This window comes from Ixodes scapularis, unplaced genomic scaffold (genome assembly GCF_016920785.2).
Source record: "Ixodes scapularis isolate PalLabHiFi unplaced genomic scaffold, ASM1692078v2 PGA_scaffold11__112_contigs__length_91849675, whole genome shotgun sequence".
NCBI lineage: Eukaryota > Metazoa > Arthropoda > Arachnida > Ixodida > Ixodidae > Ixodes > Ixodes scapularis.
The window spans coordinates 85,277,432-85,299,280 of record NW_024609837.1 but is presented as its reverse complement, the minus strand read 5'-3'; the positions used below and the strand labels follow the sequence as shown (position 1 = coordinate 85,299,280).

General features: G+C 44.1%; 1 protein-coding gene across 1 annotated transcript; it reads left to right on the top strand.

The window, feature by feature from the left end:
* Positions 1–128: 128 nt before the first annotated feature.
* On the top strand, positions 129–21,849 carry LOC8041731 (Golgi phosphoprotein 3 homolog sauron). Its single transcript, XM_029984999.3, has 3 exons — positions 129–521; positions 11,962–12,208; positions 20,696–21,849. Exons 1-3 carry the CDS (start codon positions 345–347, stop codon positions 21,118–21,120), a joined length of 849 nt encoding a protein of 282 aa, XP_029840859.1. The 5' UTR covers positions 129–344; the 3' UTR covers positions 21,121–21,849.

Genomic DNA, 21,849 nt, shown 5'->3' with positions numbered 1-21,849 from the left:
AAAATCAGAACACAAATAAGTAAACTTGAAGGCGTTTTCTGGCAATATGGAATATTTCTACGTATATTTTAAGTTACAATGTTTATTCGCGCAAACGTGTTTCTGACTTTTTTAACCACCAGGCGGACGTGGCCCGATTTTGACGTCATCACGAGCGGCCTCCATATTTTTTTTGCGTCCCGAATTTTTATGGTAGACTTTTCTCTCGACCGCGGTGCTAAGGGCTATGTATCCGTGGGGATTCCGTCGGCAGACTCGACCGTGCTCGTAGAACAACCCCGGCGTCGCTTCTGAACCTCCCATTCGAGTCCCGCGACGCGCAACCGGGGGGTCCTGCGGCGAGGATGCTTCGAAAAGAAGGGCTCGTCCAGCGCAAGAACGCCAGTTCGAACCCCGATGCCAAGTCGAAGGACGTGGACGACTCGGCACCTCGGCAGGAAAGCGAGGATGACGTCGATTCGAAAGAAACACGGCTCACCCTGATGGAAGAGGTGCTTTTACTGGGCCTCAAAGAGAAAGAGGCAAGTACCATACCCTTCGTCGGTTCAGATTTCGGCTTGGGGGAAGCCGCTGCTGCGAGTACGGCAAACAGGGCGGAGTTGAGTGGAAGGACGGGCATTGTCGGGTTTTTTTCTTTCTTGCGTGCTCGCGCGCTGGTTAAGCTTCCACCGGATGCTACTGAACACTGCCGCTTTTCATGTCTCCTTTTTTTTTTATTTCAATCTATTTATCGTCTTTTTGCCGGAGCGCTAGCTGTCCTCGCACGAACATAAAAACAAACAAAATAAACCGCGCTGTGTGGTAGGGCTCGCTTTGGCGATCCACCCGAAAAGAAACAACCGATACCTCTAAATACTTCGCTTTGTATATCGTAGTGCAGGCTTCTGAGAAGCCCTCGTTACTGGATTCGACAGCAATATATCCCTCAGCTATCTGTTTTTATTTCCCGTTCAAAACCGCTATCTGTAATCGCGTAGCGGTAGCGATATGTGGCAATCGTTCAGTAACTGCTTGCTCGTTGCTACGTGTTGTTATCCGGCGGTGTGGGATTAGGTATTTCTCGTTTCCTGTAATCTGCGGTTGTTTTAGGTGGATTGCCGCGTTGTTGTTTTCTTTGTTTAGTGTTGACAGTCCAGTTTTAGCTGCGTGGACTTCGGTATCCGACGAACAACTGTGAAGGGAAAAAAAGAAAGAAATCTCTTGACGTGGAGCGGTTGTTGTTGCGAGACGAACGTTTGTATTACAGCTGCGTGTTCGGGCTTGTTTCGCTTATTTTTACGTTGCCGAGCCCTACTTCACGGTATGCTTGTACGCGTTTGTGCTTTCGCCTCAGCCCGTAGTGATTCTCCCGCTTTGTTACTACGGCCTCGTTTCTTTAGCTCTTTATACAACCTCGAAAGAACGGTCTTCCATGCAGAATGCATCAAAGTTTTCACCGCTCACGAAGTTGTCCTATGCTTGAAAGAGCACACATTAAACATATTTGGCTTCTTGGAGACCAAGCAAAAGCTTGTTGGCTTTATCTGACGCATGTGCTTGCTCTTCTGAAGGTCAGTCTGAACAAAAGAAAGAGCCTAGGGGGGTAACAGGTTAAACGTTTGGTAAAGGCTAGTTCACACATTTGTGTTTGATTGTGATGGAGTGCGTTGCGAGCTCTTGTGACTGCTTGTGACGAGTGAACACTGGCGCCGCCTGTCGGGAAGCTTTGGAACACCGCAGACCCGCGTACGATTCCAAATATTTTTATGCATCATTTTAGAGCGCAGCTCTTAGGGGCCCGTTTCCAGCCTGAGCGGCGTCGCCGTCGGCGTCGGCGTAACCGCGCCCCTCCCTCTCCTCCTCCCCCTCCCCCTCATCCTTCCGTCCTCCTCCTCCCCCTCCTTCTCCTCCTCCTCGCCTCATTGTGTAGTATGGTCCGGGCGGGTCACGTGACCTCGGGGGGAGGGGGTCACATGACCCGTTTCCCGCCTGTGCGGCGTCGGCGTCGGCGTCGCCCCTCCCCCTCCTCCTCCTCCTCCTCCCCCCTCCTCCCCCGCCCGGTAAAGGTGGTAAAGGAGAGGAGGGGGAGCAGGAGGGGAGGAGGACTAGCAGGCATGATCACGAGGGAGGAGTAGGAATATACCCTCCACTCCTCCTCCTCAAGAGCTGCGCTCCAATTCGGCGTTACAGGAAGTTGTAAACGGCTTCCACTTTTTTTCACTGTAAGCTTGGAATGCTTCTCGAAGTGTTATGAGTAACCATTTGTCATGGTTAGTGCGTAGATTCTATCTCTCAAATACTGGAATACCTTTAGTCTTTTAATGTGTAAATCAGGACAGTTCCAGCACTACACGGTAGATGGAGCCACTCACATCACACTCCTTAACACTAGGATGCGAATGTGCGAGCCAGCCTAAACAGCTCTTTACGAAGTCATCAGGTTTGTAAATTTGCGTGGAAGGAGATTTTTGTTAAAACAAAATGATTGTTTGCATTTTGTCGGTCAGATATGCCTACTTTTGTGCCCTGGCGTAAACCTGCTTTTGGCAAAAAGCTCTGGAACAAGCTGCGTTTGAATGGTGTTCTACTAAGCTGTTCTGAATTGCGGTATAATGATGTTGTCGCTGTATGACGCCACTAACGAAGGTTACTACGATTTCCGTCAAAGTTAATGTTGTATCCATGTTTTCGTCTGAAAGAAGCTGGCCAGAGACAAAGTAGGTCAGAATTAAGCATCACTGATCAACTCCACTTTCTGAAGCAAATTGAAGAGAAAATTGTTTATTTTCTTAACTTCATAAAACATTTATTACTTTGTTTGATACAAGACATCTAGAAAATCCCAGACTGTGGAAAAGTAGGAAATTATATATTGAGTCTGGCTCCATAACGAGACATATGCATGAGAGAGAAATTACTGAATATGTGCCGAGTGGATCGTATCTGAAAATTTGAGCCTGAGCCAAAAGGCACTCAAGATGCATGCATTTCTTTTTCTCTTTTTTTTTTCTTTTTCTTTTTTTTTTAGATGTTTTAGTGGTCATTTGCATATAGCATTTCAGAAGGGAACAGCAGTCAGCTCGGCTCTCGAAATGTAAAATGCCACAACCGTCTCTAACCTTTCTAGCAGATGTCAAATTGAAGGGAGACCGTTTTTGTCGCCGTCGTGACCGCGCTCGCTGCGCAACACCTGGCCTTTCTTGTCGATCATGTCTCGAGACTTTCTTGTTGCCTCTTGTACTATTTACGACCGTAATCCGGCGCGCATTGTACCGCAAACGCACGAAAACGTGCGTTTGCATCTTGGAGATGGCAGCTTTTTCTGGCCTCCTAGTTCTGATTAGATTTGTTATACATGTCAATTGAGCAGTCTCTGGTGCTGTTGCTCATCTCTCTTACCGCCAAGTTGATGACATCTGGGTCGGTGATGAACGCCTGTACATTACGTTACTGTGCTCAGTAGTGCGTCTGTGAACAGGTGCTGGCGGGAAGAATTAAGAAAAAGGAAACTGCCTGGGAACCTCTTTACTGCAGCCAGCATTTCACTAAGAGACTCGACTTCTTTGTGGTACCAGATTATTTTTGGTGTGTGGATATATGGGGTATGAGGAGATGCGATGTATAAAATAGTTTGAAAGGGAAGTTGTAAAAAGAAAAAAAGTCTGGCCTGGAAGTTTTTTGTCAAGTCGAATCATTGCTTGGTCTATGTGTTACTCATTATTTTAGGAATGTATACTTTTGTGATGTGCAATTTGGCCTTGTCTAGAGGCCAGGGTAGAAAATAATAATCGAGGTGATTTAAATTGCAATTTAAATTACACCAGTTTTACTATAATGATTTAAATCGAGCCTTTTCTGCGGAAATAATCCCCAAAATACTTTTTATTTACTGTTTGTCTATCATTTGCTACTTTCTATCTGCACTTGCAAGAGAGAATCGTAACAGGTTGAACAGCTCATCTGGGCAAATCAGAGTGTTTAGCTTTTTTTTCTACGTTGCACTTTGTTTGTCACTTACGTGATGTCCTACTGCAAGCAAATCAAAACGAGGAAGAAACCAAAACAAGAAAAGTAATGTCCTATTGATAGCAAATCGGAACGCAAAAGAAAAAGGAGACACCTTTTTCACTAACCAAAAAAATAAGCGGTTTTTGTTTATTCGAAAAGATGATAATTTTTTACATCCTGCGTACAGGTCTAAACTTTGTTTCACCGTAACTTCCGTAACTTTCACCCCTCGAGCTAATGAAAGCGACAATGGCGAAGCACGTGACGACACTTACCAAAGGTGCGGGAGCGGGAGCGTCACCCAAGCAGTAGGAAAAGAGGGGAAGGAAGAACTCCCCTTTCACCTGGTCAATCTTCTCTGCATCCCAGACGTCGCTTTTGACCCCGTCGGAGATTAGCCCGTCGCTCAAAATATGTACAAAAACGGCTTTCCTCTTTTTCCCGCCGGTGGCTTTGACAGCACTGCGTGTAGTCGTGCGTCTCTCTCCGGCGCGCCGATTGGCTCACTGAACCGTAGCTTTCGCCGTTTGCGAAGTTGACTCGGTATGGCACAGTCCACAGATAGAAGGGGGAGGTTTGGAACTGACGCTTTGATCTTTGACACATTGCTAAACCAACTCAAAATAACCATTTCTTCGGCGAACACTTTGTCTCTTATAGCTAGGGTTTTGCGTTTTTTTGACGGAACTAAAAAAGTTGGGTCACTTGCGTCGTTGGCGCGCCCACCAAGGGCACGCTGTGGAGATAGTGATGAAGCAGTTCGGTAAAAGTTTGTGTCGATCCTTAAGTTTCCATGAAGCTCGCGTTCAAAATATCTTGAGAAGAAGAAAAGGGTCGAAGGAATTTTGCTTAGTTCTAGTAGAATACCTGGTAGGCAACGTTTGCTTGGGACGTCGGGTCAGTGCTGCAGTGTTTCTTGCGTGCGGGGAAAATTCGATCATTTCGTGCAATTGTGCTAGCCGTCATTCCGATTTTGAGTTTGGGCAGTGTCGTTTTGGCAATTAGCAGGGAGGACGAGCCAATGTTTTTCTAACAGTGCAGGCCACGATCGTGCAGATTGCGGGCCAACTTGTCTGATATATTTAAAATGGCTCGGCGTGTTTTTAGTGCATTTGGTGAGGTAGAAATATTGGGAAATAGTTGAACTATGACGAATGCAAGATTTCAGAGATTTTGGAATAGAAGTAAACTCTGGCAACCTCCAAATTTACAAATAAAATTTAACACCAAAAAATTGACAGCGACCTTTATTTCCAAAGCCCTGTAATGCATAAACTGCAGTATTCAAAAAGTGATAGTTTTAATTTGTTTAGAGAAAAATATAGTCTAGTATAATTTTGCTGCTAAATTTAGTGGGGAAACTACATTAGTGTGTGGGTCACGTGACATCACTTTCCCCATCAAATTTAGTGAGGACTGAATTGGAGTATGGGTCTCGTGAGGAAGTCACGTAACACTTAATTCCCCCCCATATTTAGCGGGGAAACTGATTTGGTGTATGGGTCACGTGATGTTAATTGACGTCATGTGGCGTGACGCATATGGCCTGGCGTCACGTGGCCTAAACTCCAGTTCAGTTTCCCCGGTAAATTTAGTGGGAAATGCACAGACATGCAAAATTTTGGGATTGGGGGTAGCATTATAAGGCATTTCATGCTTTGATAAACTCGGAAAGCGTGGAACCCTACTTGTAGCATATGTCGCTTTGCTACGCAGGGCTCTGATATCTCTCTTTCTTTAACGCAGTCAACAGCTGCTTGCTGTATCGGACGTTTTGTTAAAACCTTTCAAGTTAGCTGGCCTTGACTACGATGTGCGAGGGATTAGGCAGCTGGATAGATTTCTCACAGCTGGGCGACGCAAGTGTGTTGCCCTAGTGCGTTTTCTTTCTGTAAAAGTTGGTTTATTTCTTCTTTATTTCCTCGTTTTGGCTGCAGACTTTGGCCTTTAAAGGGCAACCCCGGTCGAAAAGGAAAGCAAAAAAAAATAAGGGGTATCGCTTTAGTGGCACAAAGTTTGATCACAGCCGAAATATTACGTCAAAGTACAAACCAATTTTAAAGGTGCGGCCAGCTTCTCGTTTGTGGGTGGCAAGCGAGTTAGCTTTTAGTCTTGAAGCACTGGTGCAGCACCCTGGCGTCGCGGTGGAGCTGCGGTTGATTTCTCACGTTGTGCCGCGTGCCGCAGCGCCACGGTGATGTCACGTCGCGACCTTGTGGCTTATGATCAGTGTTGCCATCCCTCTAGCAAAGTGGTTCTCAACCATTGATGTTTCCCGGAGGGAGCCCTTGTCGATCGGCGGAGGTGATGGAGGGGACCCCGTTTGTGGTGAGGGGAAGGGAAAGGTATAGATTCATTATGATTTAATAAATAAAAAAAACTAAGGGCTAGAACGAAGTATACTTTTCTCATTGACATACTCATGAGAAAATTCACCTGAAAGTTATACTGTTTCTTCTCTATCTGAAAAAAAGACAAGTTTTATTGTCGCGTTTCACTGATGAGACAGGGCTTTGCGGACCCCTAAAATGCCTTCGCAGACTTTAAAGGGTCTGCAAACCCCCATTTGAGAACCACTGCTCTAGCAGATAGTTTTGGTTTGCTGTAGATGCCCGAAACCAACTTTCGAGCCGTAATATTTATAAAACAACACACAATATATTTAAAAAAAAAATATTTGTAATTTAGGGACACTGTTTTAGCTGAAAACAGTCGTAATCCCAAAGTAAAATATATTGACTGAAGTTGCCTTTAAGGAAACATGCGCCGGGGGAAAAGATTTTTTTTTATTATTTACAATATTGAAATGAAATTTTCACAGTTAATGGTGCCTAATCTTCTCTTCATAAATTTGAATTCAGATTTGATATAGCTTGTTTTTTAGCATCTCGATGCAATACATATGCAGAAAAAAAAAAACATTGTGCACACGTGAGGCATAATAACAAAGAGCCTAGTGAAATAAACTAATTTGCTCCTTTCGAACCACTGAGCGCAATGAGCCACAAAAATAATGTGCGCAATGCTTCTTTCATCTTAAATTAATTAAAAGTAGGAAAAGTGTAATTTCTCGGGTCTGACAATTGTTTAAATTTTTCATGAAAAAAATTTCTAATTAAACTAGATAGTTGCATTCTACATATCCTAAAATATATGCATGTCGAATTTGGAAATATTGGTGTTGTTTTTGACGAATTGAAAGAAATATAACCCCTATGGCAGATTTGCTTTGACATGCCGTTCGTGGCTTCTTCAGGAGGGCGCAATATTGGTGAGTGCTCATTATGAGAGAAGGCCAATCCACAGTACCCAAAAGCTACATCTGACAGGTCTAGACCCATTATGATGCCACAATGCGATTAAGACTGCTCCGCTGTTTCTCCTTTGTCTTAAGTGTTGATACAGCCTACATCTTGCATAGCTAAGGTGCATTCTTATGAGAAAAATGCACCATTATATGTGATGCACCAACGGAAAGTTGGGAACAAAATGTTACTTATGTGTTGTTAAAAAAAAAAAAAATGTAGATTTTTGTTTATTTGAAATACAATGTGTGGTCGATTGGGTGTTTACATACAATTTAGGCGCAATCAGCATTGCTAAATCACTTCTTGTGGAGCTCCACATAGATGCTGTATGAGGGAGGGATATCAGTTGCGTGATAAAAGGTGATACCAAGAGCCATATCTGGGGAATGAAATATTGGGGCAACATGCAAGCAACAGTGGATAGCCTCACGAGTCACCGATGCCATGTGTAAATGAACGGTCCTTTGACCAGCAGGCATAAAAGCTGAACAATGTGTGCAAGGTGCAGGAGCGGGTAGTAAAAAAAACACTTGCAGCACGTTAAAGAAGTTGATTTTAAAACCAGGTACAACATGCTTTTTTGTTTTTTTGTTTTTTCATCTTTACGGGGCTTTGAAGGTCCTTGAAAAACATTGAACTTTTGTCTTGTAAACCTGTACAGACTAGGGATGCCGCAAACTTTTTTTCTAATCGAAGTTTCGATGATCGAATCAAGCGGTTCGAAAGGTTCGAAACATTTCGATTTTTCTAATTGTCTATATTGTAAAATCCGACGGAAGTAGAATTTTCGAACTTGTTAGGCTAAGAAGTTCGACGCTTTTCGAACCGTCAAACTTATTACACTAAAAAGTTCTATCTTTTTCGAACTTTCGAACTTATTGTGCTGCAAACTTCGATGCATGTCAAACTTCCGAACTTTACTGAAAAAAAAAAAGTTCGATGAATTTCAAACTTTCGAACTTATTTATCAAGATAATTCGAAAAGTTTCGAACTTTAGAATCCTAAAAAGTCAGAAGTTCGACGAACTTCGAACTTTTAGAGTAAAAGTTTGACGTTCGTCGAACTTCGAAAGACCGGCGGACGGTTTCATTTGAATTCAAGTAGTGAGGTACATTCGTTTTTCTTTTTTTTCTCGAAATTTTACACGCGGTGCTGCGTTCCCTACAAACGACAATGCAGTTGATTTCAATGTTCTGGCATGCTTAGTTTTAAAGAAATAAATTCCTGAAGGGGCGAGGAAGGACAACAGGTTTTTGACGATTATCGTTTGTGCCAGATTTGAAGCGCGCTGTAGCCGAAGCTACTTATGGTAGAGATGTTATGCTTTTTAAGAATGATCTATGTATAGCCTAGGTAAGTGCCGTCTTAAGATGTGATTATTGTTATTCAACGTGAGTTTCGAAGAAGTATCTACATGCAATTATGCCCTAAACTTGGTGTTTATTTTTGTCTAAGTTGTTTGAGGTATCGCATTTAAATTTAACACCACAGACGGTACATATCATTGCCATCTGCAGAATACAAAATAATGTATTTATTGTTTTTTTCACGTTAAAAAATAAATTAACTCATGGGAGAAGATTTCTAATAGTGTTCAAGTTCAGCACGTCTTTAAAAGAAAACATTTTTTTCTTCGCTTCACGTTCCTGGGATGTGTTTCTTTTAGCCTGTACACATTTTGGTAAAAGAAACTTGTTTTTTTTTTAACCCCTGAATATGCAAGAATACAACACTTCCTGCGAATTCTTTATAGTTTTTTTTTTCTCCAGCTTTTTATCCCCGCATTTATTCTTTTTTTTGCTATTGGCACAGGTATTTAGGTTGAAAAGATGTAGCTTTGAACTTCCAAACCACTAAGCATGTGACAAGTAATGCCTTCTGACAACGAGTTTCTAACAATGACCATCTACGCTCTTTTATGCAGTGAAGAGCGACAGAAGCTATACATATACATAAATAATTTCAGATTAAAATAAGCTCGACCACGGCCTCTTTCGCCGTATTGTTTTCTTTAGCAGTCCGAAATATCTGGAAGGGGGACTGAAGCCCCCCCCCTTCCCCCCCGTTTTTCCTCTTCGGACGCCACTTGTATGGTAGAACACTCCTCGACCTTGAGTTGTGTCGGCTTTTTGCGAGGCGATTCCTCTGTCCCAGAAAATAAACCTCCAGGACAATTACAAACTTAACTTACTATATGCCAGCGTCACTCTGGTGGCGTTCGATCAGATTACTACCAGCGTGCAAGGGGTGGCGAGGTAGTTTGCCGGGTCGCTTCAAGGTTTTTCTGAGCCTCAACCTCCTGCTCGCCCCTGGCCGTTTCGAACTGGATGAGTCTCGTAAAACAGTGTGTTCGTGGGATCACTACTGCGTGATGCCGGTTAAAGACCCCCCCCCCCCCCCCCCCCCCCCCCCCCCCTCGGGGCTGGTGGTCACAATTACTGATTTATGGTCACACGCCACTCTGCACTGGCAAATATTTCAGCACATCCGGGACACTTGTTGTCTTATTTAATTGCCTGACCAACTTCGCAGAGTCTAGACATCACACCCTAACTTTTCTAAACTTGATTTTGTGGAAACCAGTGAGTCGTGAAAACATTATTTGAAACTGCAACTGTGGAGGAACTTGAAAACCGGACTTCGAACTTTGAAAACTTGGACTAGAAAAACATTCAAAATCTTCGAAGTTTTTTTTTTTTTTTTTTCGAATTTAGCGTTAAAGGAGAATCGAAACCTTCAAACATTTCTAACTTTATGGAGAAAGAAATTCGAAATCTTCAAATTGTTTGAACTTCATGTCTACAAAAATTCACAGTTTTCGAATTTTATTTCCAAAGAATTTCGAAATATTCAAATTTATCGAGCCTGAAATAAAAAAATATTCAAATCCAAAATTTTAGAAACTGTGAAAGCTTCGAACTTTCCGAATTAGAAACTCCACTGTGATCGAAAGTTGCGAATTTTTCGAATTCGAACCTTGGTCGGTACGACAATATCGAAATTTTTCGAAATCGAACTTCAGTTTGCTTCGCAAATATCGAAACCTTTCGAAATCGAACCTAGGGTGGTTCGCGACATCCCTAGTACAGACCCTAATGGGCGATATTGGAAGCTACGCCAGGCAAATATGTTTCAGGCATCATAGTTTAGCTGGCTGTTAATTTTCGTCCTTGTGCTAATAATGCCTTGGCAAAACTGACTCACCCTCATATGGTGAGGGTGAGTGAGTCCATAAAAGGCTGTTCATACACTTGCGACGTCTCGGAACCGAGTGCCTAGGAACCTCTTAATATCTCTTGCAACGAAAGGACACACTGGCGCCATCTATTGGGTAGCAGTGTAAACTTGACGATCCGGCATATTTTCTATTTCTCTCGCGCATCAACCTTTCTTTCTTGGCTTGAAAAACTTTTGTCTACGTTATAAACGAGCCTTTCTCATAGGTATTATGCACATATGACCTCGGAAATCCTGAAAAACCTTCACTCTTGTGAAATGCAGTTTCAGGGTCACCGCATAGATGGCGTCAGTGTGCCAGTGTGTTCTCTCGTCCTAAGAAATTTTAAGGTTTCAGCAGGTCTCGTCTCTCTCGGTCATACTTGGTTGCAAGTGTGTGAACAGGCCTTTAGCCTTGAGGTTTGAAGCTGAGTTGGGTGAGTTCAAGAGTTTGACGAGTTCATGAGTTTGTTGGGTTCATGAGTTTGGGGAGCCCATGAAGGGCGACTTAATGTTTGGCAAGATAAAGAGCAACTCCGGCCAATATTTCTAAATTTGGAATTACAACTGTTTTCGGCTAAAGCAGTGTTTCTGAATTACAAGGTATAAAAATATCACGGCTCAAAGTTTTGTTTCTGGCATCTACGGCAAAACCAAAGCTATCTGCTAGAGGGATGGCAACACTAATCACCAGCCGAGGGATGGCAACACCAATCACATGACGTAATCGTGGTGCTGCAGCACGTGGTACAACCAATCGACCACAGCTCTTCTGCGACGGGACGTCACAAGGGTGCTGTGCCAGTGTTCCTTGCCTAAGAGCTACCCCGCTTGCTGCCTTCTAAAGAGTAGCTGGTCGCATCTTTAAAATCAGTTGCAGAGGAGAACACTGTTTCACTTTCACGCAAAATTTCGGCTGTGATTATATTTTGTGCCACTAAAGCGCTACCAGTCATTTATTTTGGTTTCGTTTTCGACCGGAGTTGGCCTGTAATGTGCTTGGCGAGTTTGTGAGTTTGACGAGTTTGTGAGTTTGGCTAGTTCGAGTTTGGTGAGTCCATGAGATTGGTTAGCTCATGAGTTTTGTGAGGGGTGAGAATTTGGGGAGGTTGGTAAGCCCATGAGTGGTGAGTTCATGAGTTTGGTGAGTTCATGCATTGGGCCAGTTCATGAGTTTGGTGAGCCCATCAATGGTAAGTTCATGAGTTTCACAAGTTTATGAGTTTGGCAAGTTCAGGAGTTTTGCAAGTTTATGAGTTTGGCAAGTTTGTGAGTTTTTTTTATTGAGGGACTGAAGCTTACTGCAGCTTTGAGAAATGAATTTTCAGTTTATTTTCAGTCATGAGTTTGCGGGCGAGGGAAGGGCTATCTCTTTTCTTTCGAGTTGATTGTGATTGAGTGCATTCAAGCTAAAATGCCAGCTTATCTCACTGGTGCTTCCCCGTGCAGGGCTACACATCCTTCTGGAATGACTGCATCTCGTCGGGCCTGCGGGGCTGCATCCTAGTGGAGCTGGCACTGCGGGGCCGCATTGAGCTGGAGCGGTGTGGGGTGCGCCGGCGGTCGCTGCTGCTGCGCAAGGTTCTGCTGCGCTCGGACACGCCCACGGGGGATGTGCTGCTGGACGAGGCCCTGCGGCACCTCAAGGAGACCCGGCCGCCCGAGACGCTGCAGGCCTGGATAGACTACCTCAGCGGTGGGTGTCCCTGGCCACGCTCCATAGTCTGCCGCCGGTTAAGAGAAGCAGCATAAGCTCCTCCTACAAAGACCTACACTTTTTCTACTTTAGCAGAGTAAGCACTGTAGAGGGAGTGAGTGGAGAGGAGGAAGGCACCAATCATGGCGAGAGCTGCTTGGGCGCGACTTGTCCGGCAAGAGTCTGGAGCCACTGAATTAGCTGCGTTTCAGAATGACACTTCAGTCACCGAATTGGAATTGATTGTATTGAATTATGGCGGCCGAGCCCTTCATACATTAACTCGTGTTTACAAAGAAAGCGGAGCCTCTCTGGCAGTACGTCACTGGCGCCGCACATGCGTGATGGGGTGTGGTCAAGGAGAGCCGTGTCCAGCATCAACAAACCATTGGAATGTGATGGCGTCAGTATGAGTCCCCATACTTTTTTTAGTGTTAGAATTGTTGATTCTACGTCTTCCTAGCAATGTGTCGCTACTTTAGAGGCCTGAGCGGAATGAACGAGGCTTGTTACACCGCAAAACTTTGCATAAATAATGTGACATGTGGCGATTCGTTCCGCGTGAACACTGCAGAATGGATGCTAAAGCCTGGCTTACGTGATGAAATTCTAATCACCATTTTCAGTCGTAACGTCGCTCGCGTTGCAAAAGAGTCGACGGTAACTGCGATGCTCGACGTCGGATGCTGAAAATCATGAGCAGAATAGGACCAAGTGAATAGGGCATTGCAAGTCGGTGATGGCCACTTGTAACAATGATCTACATCTTGTACCTACTGTTTACACCAAGCCAACTTACTCCAAGCAACCTTCAAACATGCGTCTTTTGAGGCCTGCACTTACTTTTCATCGCAATGTCTGGTCTGCTGGCCATTGTCGTTTGAATGAGCAGACGACAGTTTGAACTATCAGACGGCCAATTAAATGTGCAGACGCACTGTTGTAACAATTAAATGTGCAGACGCAATGTGCAGACGCATGTTGTAACAAAACAAATAAATCTGACCACCACAAGTACCTGCGAGTTCAAGTCAAAGTGCCTCCCGCTTCAAGCAGTTGTGTTCCAAAGGTGGCTCGCTTTCCCTTTTCACGGCACCTATCCAATGGGCCGGAAACACGTGGATAGGTGCGAAAGGCAGAAAACGCATGAAAACCGATCTTCACACTTCTCCCGGGTCCCTTGGTACGGCCCCAGTTGCAGCGTTTTAACGAGGAGGCAGGTTTTAGCCTGGTTTCTTCCAAAACAACACGAGAATGCCTGTCCCGCACGACGACTTCGACCCGCACCCCTAGACGGGAAGTGCGCGCGAAGCGCCACCACCGCGGCGTGACATAACATGGTTGAGTTGGCGTAAGAAAGCTGGAGCCAGCTAGAAAATCAACTTGAACATGGTTGTCCTGTGCTTGTCCTCAGTGTTTTTATTCTTTCGATTTTAAGTAAAATTTTTGTTGCCAGTTATTCGAAGCTCTACCTGAAATCCCAGGAAACGATTTTCTGCCCTCCAGAAATGTTAAAACAGATGCAGCAAAGCAGAACAATATTGCCCATGCCTACCGTATCTAAAGCTCAGTATGTTGCATTCTCGAATCATACTGTATTTACTCGAGTAATAGCCGCACTATTTATGAATGTGTCCCTTGCGTCTACTTTCCCACAGAACACATAAACAGCCAGCCATTGCGTTGCGCCAGTCATTGCGTTGCGCATAAATAACGTAGCAAATAACCAGATCGAGGACACGATTGTCCATACAAATGCAATCTCCACAGATGGTATCTTTGCACAAAGACGTTATCTCTGTCCTGTAAATTGCTGGAATCATGCTGTCGATCTCGGCGATTGGCAATCTGCGTGCTCCGCGGAAAAGCGAACCCTCAGGTTTTCTTCATAAACAGTGCAACTATTACTCAAGTAAATACAGTAACTATGACCAGTTGCGCCCGCTCTTGCACTGGGCCAAGAAGGCCAGCAACGCATTTAGGGAATGGGGTGTCAACACCCCAAACACTGTTCCTGGAAGGTGTTGCGTCTTTGACCGGCATCTTTGCGGCGTTTTCATTTCAACCCTTAAACTTTTCTATTGGAGGCGCCGCTGCTGTGATCCCGACAGCAGAAGTGCGTTCGGCACACGTCGGTTTTCTATAACTCTTTGTGCATTCGGCTAGCCGTCAAAAGCCACTGCAGTCACGAGACTGGACGTTGCGACTGATAGCGGCGTCTTTGCCTACTCGTCGTTGTCGTCGGGGCTTCTCTGACCAGCTGGCAGGATTACAACATCCCATATCTTTAAGGCTGATTTGCACGGTTGCACTTGACTTTGACCCTCGAATCATTGGAACATTCACTGTTCACACTACACGTGCAAAGCTACTCAATGAATTGGTTGCCACGTGGCGTACGAATCCTGATTATTCTGGCGATTCACAATCGGGACATCCTCGCAACGTTGTCCGGCCTACTGTGGGAATGAGCCTTTACATGGGGGCACTTGTGAAAATGTTGTGTTGCAACTTGGGGGGGACACAGTGATGCGTGGGTGACAAGCGTAGACGCTGAAATCATTGGTCGGAGACTTTCACGTCGAGTGGGCAGTCTAAGTATGGACTACGCCGAGCATTTCTTTCGTGCTGCTCTGCGGGTGCTGGAGGGAGCTTCCTCAGCATTAATTTGACACCATGAAGCTGTTTGTTATAAGTTGCAAAAAGTCTTCAGTCTAAAGAGTGAACCCCTGCCTTCCGCCGACGTCACCTTTTTATTGTTACCAGTAGAGGCGGTGAGGACCGAAATTGTAAGTTCAATAACTTTGCGAAGACATTTCATTTTGGTCCAATATTTGAGTTATTATTGCAACAATGTTGCTTTGTTTAGAAAATTTTCAGGCAAATTTGGGACTACGAAGGAAACGCCGGATTACCCCCTTTGAAAGGCCCCTGAAAAGCAAAAAAAAAAATGTTATTTTTCTAAAGTCTAGGTTTTAAAGACACGCGTGTCAAAAAAATAATTGTACAGGAAAAAAAAATTTTTTCTGAGCAATATTGATGGTGCGAGATGCGGTTTAGTTGGTAGTCACCTCCTTTTCACTTGTTTTCTCTCTGGGCGTTTCGGGCGTGTGGAGGAGAGGTGGATCGGCTTGGCCACCACGTTGAGGTGGAGAGAGTGTATGAATGTTCCGTGACGTCATGAACTTTGCTCGCAGAATTTAAAATAAATCTCGCACCGTCAATATTGTTCTAAAAAAATGTTTTCTCCACGTAAAGTTAATTGTTTGACACATCTGTCCCAACCAGACTATAAAAAAAAAACAAATTTTTTTCAGGGGTTTTTTAAGGGACGCTCTTTCGCAGCATAAAGGCAAGGGCTTACTGACCAGGAGTATTTAACGACTGGGGTGTAGCTCTTGACATTCCTTGGTACGGCTAGACCAGAGGTCTCAAACACGCGACCCGCGACTCTCTGGGACGCGGCTTGCAAGCACCCCGCATCTGCGAGCCACTGTTCCCGTCCAATGAACGCCACATGTGCAGTAAACAGTAGTTTCATACTGTCAATACATTCCCGCTTGAAAGCGAGCTCTGCTCATATAATCTGTTCACTTATTTTGCGCTATTCTGTTTTCTTTCGGCCGAGGTAGTGTTTCGTCAAACTATTTGCTTCTCAGCCCTTTCTCGTGTAAATCAACCGGAATGGCAGTACCACCACTAGGGTATACAAGTACGAGGTCTTTGCTCAAACAGGCACCTTGGCTGCACAAACTCGCTGAGCAGGAGCAACTGCAGAAGATTAAGCTATGACCTCAAACTTCTAGTTGTCAGACAATACTTTTAAAATGAAAATACTTTCTTTTAATGCTGCTGTAAAAATCGTCCGGAAAGCCAAAACTGCCGTATGAAGTCAGTTCTTTTTATGCCTATTGAATCTAGTGAATTGTGTGACAGGGCAAGGACAGTTGGCTTGTTCTGGTTCTATTGAAAACTACCAGTATGTTGGTGTGGTGGTGTTTTAAATCTTCTTACAACTTCAGGTAAGGGCCCAAAGTAGTCGTCTATGTCAATGAAAGCTAAGAATGGCAAAACGGTGAAGGAAGGGAGGAGGGAAACTTTATTTTCGATAAAGCAGCAACCTTAGTCTAGGTTGCTTGAAAAGGCTGCTAGGGCAGCCTTGGCGTGGTCGGCCAGGGTGGGTTGGTCTTTGGCTCTGGGGCTACCCAGCCAGTCGCTCCATGATGTGGGGGATGTGGGGAGTGTTCATGTAATATCATAATTGGGTAATAATTCAATTACTGTAATTGAATTACTGTGATTTATTTACTTTTCTTGGTAATTTGTAACTGTAATAATTACTTTTGGCTAAAAGGAATTGTAATTTAATTACTTTCTAGCTTCAGTAATTGCAAAATTTCAGACACAATTACAATTACTTTTGCAAAATTTGTGGCGCCGACGGAACCTCTCTGAAAGCCTCAGCGCTCGCACAAGCGGCCTAGCTCTCTGTGAAACACTCGCACGCAGACACAAACTCACACTCGCACAACATAAATAGTGTCACATTGTTGTATTGTTGATTACACTGCGGGCTGAGAGACAGTCCTCTTTAGAGCCTACCTCAACGGAGCTGTGTAGCGCAGTCTGCGATGCGAGAAGAAGGCAATAGCGTAAACAAGCCAAAATATTGAAACAAAAAATTGAGCTTCAGCTTTCGGCCTAAGTTGGGAATTTTAATTGTCTATGAAGTTATTTTTTTTTCTTTTTTCACAGTTTTCTTCTTTTTTTTACGTTCTTCTTTCAGTATTGTTGCGTATGTGTATCTTTGTACTTTTTTAAAACTTATTTCCTGTTGGTTTTACTTCGGATATTATTTGCATAAGCACTTTGGAGACTGACCTCACACCTGTCAGCATTGTCACCAGTGATTTGGGAGCCCCGATTCGGGCCTTAAATGTTTTTCAGCCATTGTAATTTCAACAAGCGTAATTTATTTAAAATACCAGGATGTTTGTATGTGAATGTGGTCGTATTAGCGCGTGTGGATTTTACTTTTATATGAACACTCGTTAAATATTCCTATAAGGAGTATTCACTGGCGGCCATATCTGTGTTGCGCGGCTGCTGAGCGCGTGCTGACTGCGAGCTTCCGCAGTTCTTTTGCAACGTGCATTCCGCACCATCAAGATCGCCAGTCCTAGCAGTCTATTAATGTGAGCTCGTTCTGAGCATGCGCTCTAAGCATCACCCTCAAATATGGCGTCCAGTGAATACCCCCTATATAACTAATTGTCACATTTTTATTTGCCTGGCTAACTAAAGTCTGGCAACCCAATTTTTATAGCGGAGCTGTTAAGGGCTAGTTTCTTCTGGATCGTGTCCCCCACAAAGAAATGAAGACACTGAACTGTGGACACCTACCGCCATCTATGAGCGACGGCGGCAAGCCACCTATCTGGTTGCCAATGTCGCTCATAGATGGCTAAAGCCTTTCCACTCCGGCTTGCGGCTGGTCTTCCTTCTTTACCAGAGTGGAAGGGCTGAAAGTTTCTCTTTAGCAATCTGGTGTCTTGCAGAATATAAACTAATTTATTATTATTTATTAAAAATGTAAGAACGTAGTACTTCATTGCCCCATGCTGTCAAGTTCTATCATGATTTTAACAAAATGTATAAAAGGAAAGTACAATACGTGAACATTGGAGTAAGGAATGAACAACAATACGCTGCATTCTATACGACTCGTTTAAAGTTATATGGCCCAAGTCGGGTCGCTTTCAGAAATAAGTAATTGCTAAGTAATTTCATTGCTTTTATGAGTGATTTGTAATTGTAATAATTACTTTTCACATAGTAGTATTTGTAATTGTAGTTAAACTACTTTTGAAGCAAAGTAATTGTAATTAAATTACATTTTGGAAGTAATTTACCCATGTATGGCATGTATGTGAGCATGACCAGAGTATGTGCTGTATATTGCAGAAAGCACACCCTGTCTAGAAAATCTCTCGGGTGTCACTGTGACAGTCGGGTGCAGTGCAGTGTGAAACACCACTGCTGTTTGTTAATTTTTAGAGAGTGCAGCTCTTAGGCGCCACTTTCCTTATTTTCGCGGCGTCGGCGTAACCACGCTAATTTTAGCAGGAAAATTGGCGTTGCGTGACCTCAACACTAATTCGATTCCCCGCTAAATTTAGCAAGGAATTGAATTGGTGTTGAGGAATTCGTTCAAAGGTGACGTGACACCAAGTCATGCGACGTCATTTTCCCCGCTAAATTTAGCGGGGAAACTGAATTGGAGGAGGAGGGCAGAGGACGAAATTGAGAAGGGCAGGAGGAGGAAGAGCCTACCCTCCCCTCCTCCTTCTTAAGGGGGAACATGGGCCTAAATTTTAATTTTTTTTTTTTTTTAATTTATTTTTTAGTTTTGAAGTTTTCAGTTTCAGAAACTAATTATACACCCTTACACCAAATTTGATAACCATATGCCAAATAGTTACATTGATATCAAATATTTTCAACACATTGTGAGGCAGTAACAAAGTAAAGGAATTCAATGTTTGAATGCATTTTTCTCAGTTCTACTTTTTGCTGCAAATTTCATACAAAGGAATCTTTTGTTCGAAGGTGAAAGTATTCTGATACAACAATCAAGATGTTTCTGAACTTAAATTTACTTAGGAATCGGGCTATCTACTTTATTTTGTTATAGGTTGAAGTCCTCAGTGATAAAAAACTAAGTTTTCAAAAATTGACGGAGGACAGATATGCATCTCATAGTTTGAGGTAATAACTCTTCCTGAAGTATTTACATTTAAGTTATTAAAACTAGATAGCCCGAGGTCCCATATCCTCTACTTTATATTCAAGCAGTCAAAATGATGCTTAATAGCTTGATTTGCATATCATAGATTTCTTAATGAAAAGTGACACATCATCTTATGCAGGTATGTAAATTTGTCCTGGAGAGCTGAAAGTTTGCACAGTACACCTACATCTGAAGCTAAACCTGCCCTGCAAATTTCATTCCAATTACTTGAGTAGGTCAAAAGTTTGACCTCTAGCCAGTGTCCCCCCTTAAGAGCTGTACTCTAATTTCACGTTACAAAAATTTAAATACGTCTTTTTTTTTTTTTTTTTTTACCAAAATAGCAAAAAAAAATTATTCCCCGTTGGCCCTTGTCTTTTTGGGAGTGGGCTATTTGCGTCATGTTATGTTGCCTCAAGTTACATCTTATTGTGTCACATTTTCCTTTTCATTTTATGCTAGGACCATCGCAGAGCATCTCTCTGCATTGTGCACACGCCATGTGCAGGCTTGACATGGAACTGACTACCGTAATGTTCCGAGATAATCCCCGCCCCCAAGAGATTTGCCCAACCCGTTTTTCTGGCCTTCACACCATGAAACATGAATCTGCTGCGTTTGCAACCTGGAGTATCCTTTCTCGTGACACAGGAAGTCGTAGCGAATTCCCGCATGTTTATCGCATCATGAAACGCGAATTTACGGTATTGTTTCCCATGTCACATGGTTTGTAGCCAATGCCAAGGTGTTTATTATTTATCTTTTATAAAGTTTTGCTGAGGCATTTCCAAAGATAGCCCACCCCAATTTTTTCACCATTTATCTCATCATTTTGGGTGGGCATTCTTCGTGACTTTATGGTATGTTTATGGTTCTTCCTAAAAAAAATACCAAAGGCAAGCTGTCAATTGTAGAGACTTAAAGGGGTCATGAAACGCTTTTCCAACTTTTTCCTGTTTAGCTTTCCTTCTCAACTCATAAATCGCGCATTCCACAAAACAGTTCAAGAAGACGAAAAGAGGGGAGGCTCCTATTGCTCGGAATCTGGTTTATCTACCCGGACAGAGCCATTGTCCCCCTAGAAGATTAGCCCGTCGCTCAAAATTCAGACAAAAGTTGCTTTCCCCAACCCGTTCACCCCAAAGCTGACAATGCTGTGGAAGCTACGTGCTCGTTGGGCCAGCCACACTTGCCACAGGATCACGCTCCTCCGCGCATACCCACGTGCAGAGCATGAGGTCAGGTGATAAAAGGGAGGCGGCTGATTGCTTCGGCAAGCGCATAGCTTCCACCACAATGTCAGCTTAGGGGTGAAGAATTAAGTGAGGTCCGGTTTTGTGTGACGTGCGTTTGGACCCGGTGACGCGCTTTTGGGACCGCGGATGTATCACGTTGAAAAGGCAGAGAGCTACGAAGGGGAGGAGGTACGAAATAGTCCGCTGTGTTTTCAAATTTTCGCACCGAAAGTAAGGCTTTTGTCTTTCTACCTTTTTTCTTTTGGCCCACTGAACAATGTACTATTAGTAAAATCCCAATCGAAAATGATTTATCCCAACCCAAAATCCGTTTCATGGGCCCTTTAAGGTAAGGCAGTAGACCTGCCATTCAGTTTTATTTCTTGCCAATACTGACTGTGGAAATGAGTACCACTGCTGTAAGGGAGAGCGCCATTTTGCTGAGTCATGCTGCATTTGCAGGGGAGACCTGGAACCCGCTGAAGCTTCGCTACCAGCTGCGCAACGTGCGTGAGCGTTTGGCGAAGAACCTCGTCGAGAAGGGGGTGCTGACGACGGAGAAGCAGAACTTCTTGCTCTTCGACATGACCACACACCCACTGGTGGACCAAGCCTCAAAGGGAAAGCTGGTGCGCCGGGTACAGGAGGCCGTCTTGGGCCGCTGGGTCAACGACCCGCAGCGCATGGACCGTCGTCTGCTAGCCCTCCTGGTCCTCGCACACGCCTCGGACGTGCTAGAGAATGCGTTCGCTCCCCTTTCGGACGAAGACTATGAGCTGTCCATGCGTCGAGTGCGCGACCTTCTAGACCTCGACATGGAAGCCGAAGCGGCTAAGCCTAATGCATGCGAAGTCCTCTGGGGAGTCTTTGCCGCCTTTGTCAAGTGAGAGCAGCGCTAACTCCGCCGGCTGACACACCGAGGGAGCATCAACTGCTTCCCGTCTGCCGGGGTGGGTCAAAGTCGTCTGCCACTTTGTCTGCTGGAACGAGCCAAGTTGTTTGCTTTGCCCATTGGAGCGGATTCAAGTCGTCTGCTCCACCCGTTGGGGCGAAGTGAGCCGTCTGCATGCTTGAATGGGTCAAGTCGATTTGCTGTTTTTGGAACTGCAGAAGGATACAAATAAAGTTTGGGGGAGATGGGGAGAGCTTTGATGGAGCGTCATCTGCTACTGTGCTGTCCCTAGTTGGTTTGGGGATGGCTAGCGACGCTTGTCGAAAGGCAAAGGAGCAGCACCTGCTTCTTTTTCTTGTGCTCTATTCAGAGTGTGAAGCTGAGTCTGCTCTCATTGGGTGAGCTGTTGCTTCCTTTACTTTATGTCCATGAACTATGCTTCAACAAGTTAGTCCTGTTTTTGTATGTTAACAGTCATGCATTCCTCGACGCAAGGCTCTGCTGTACATATAGCTAGGGGGCATATTTGCAGTTCTCTATTGTTTTGTCGGGAAACAAAGCACTTCTCTTTATCACTTTGAATGAATTGCATAACTTCGAGCAGTTTCGAGTTTCCTAGCTTCGTGTTAGCCCAGGCTGATCCATATTTCTTTACTTTGCGTAATTTGGCGGCGGTGGCAGCGGTATTGTTCCTCAGTTGTAAATAAATAGTCCTCTTGGTGAA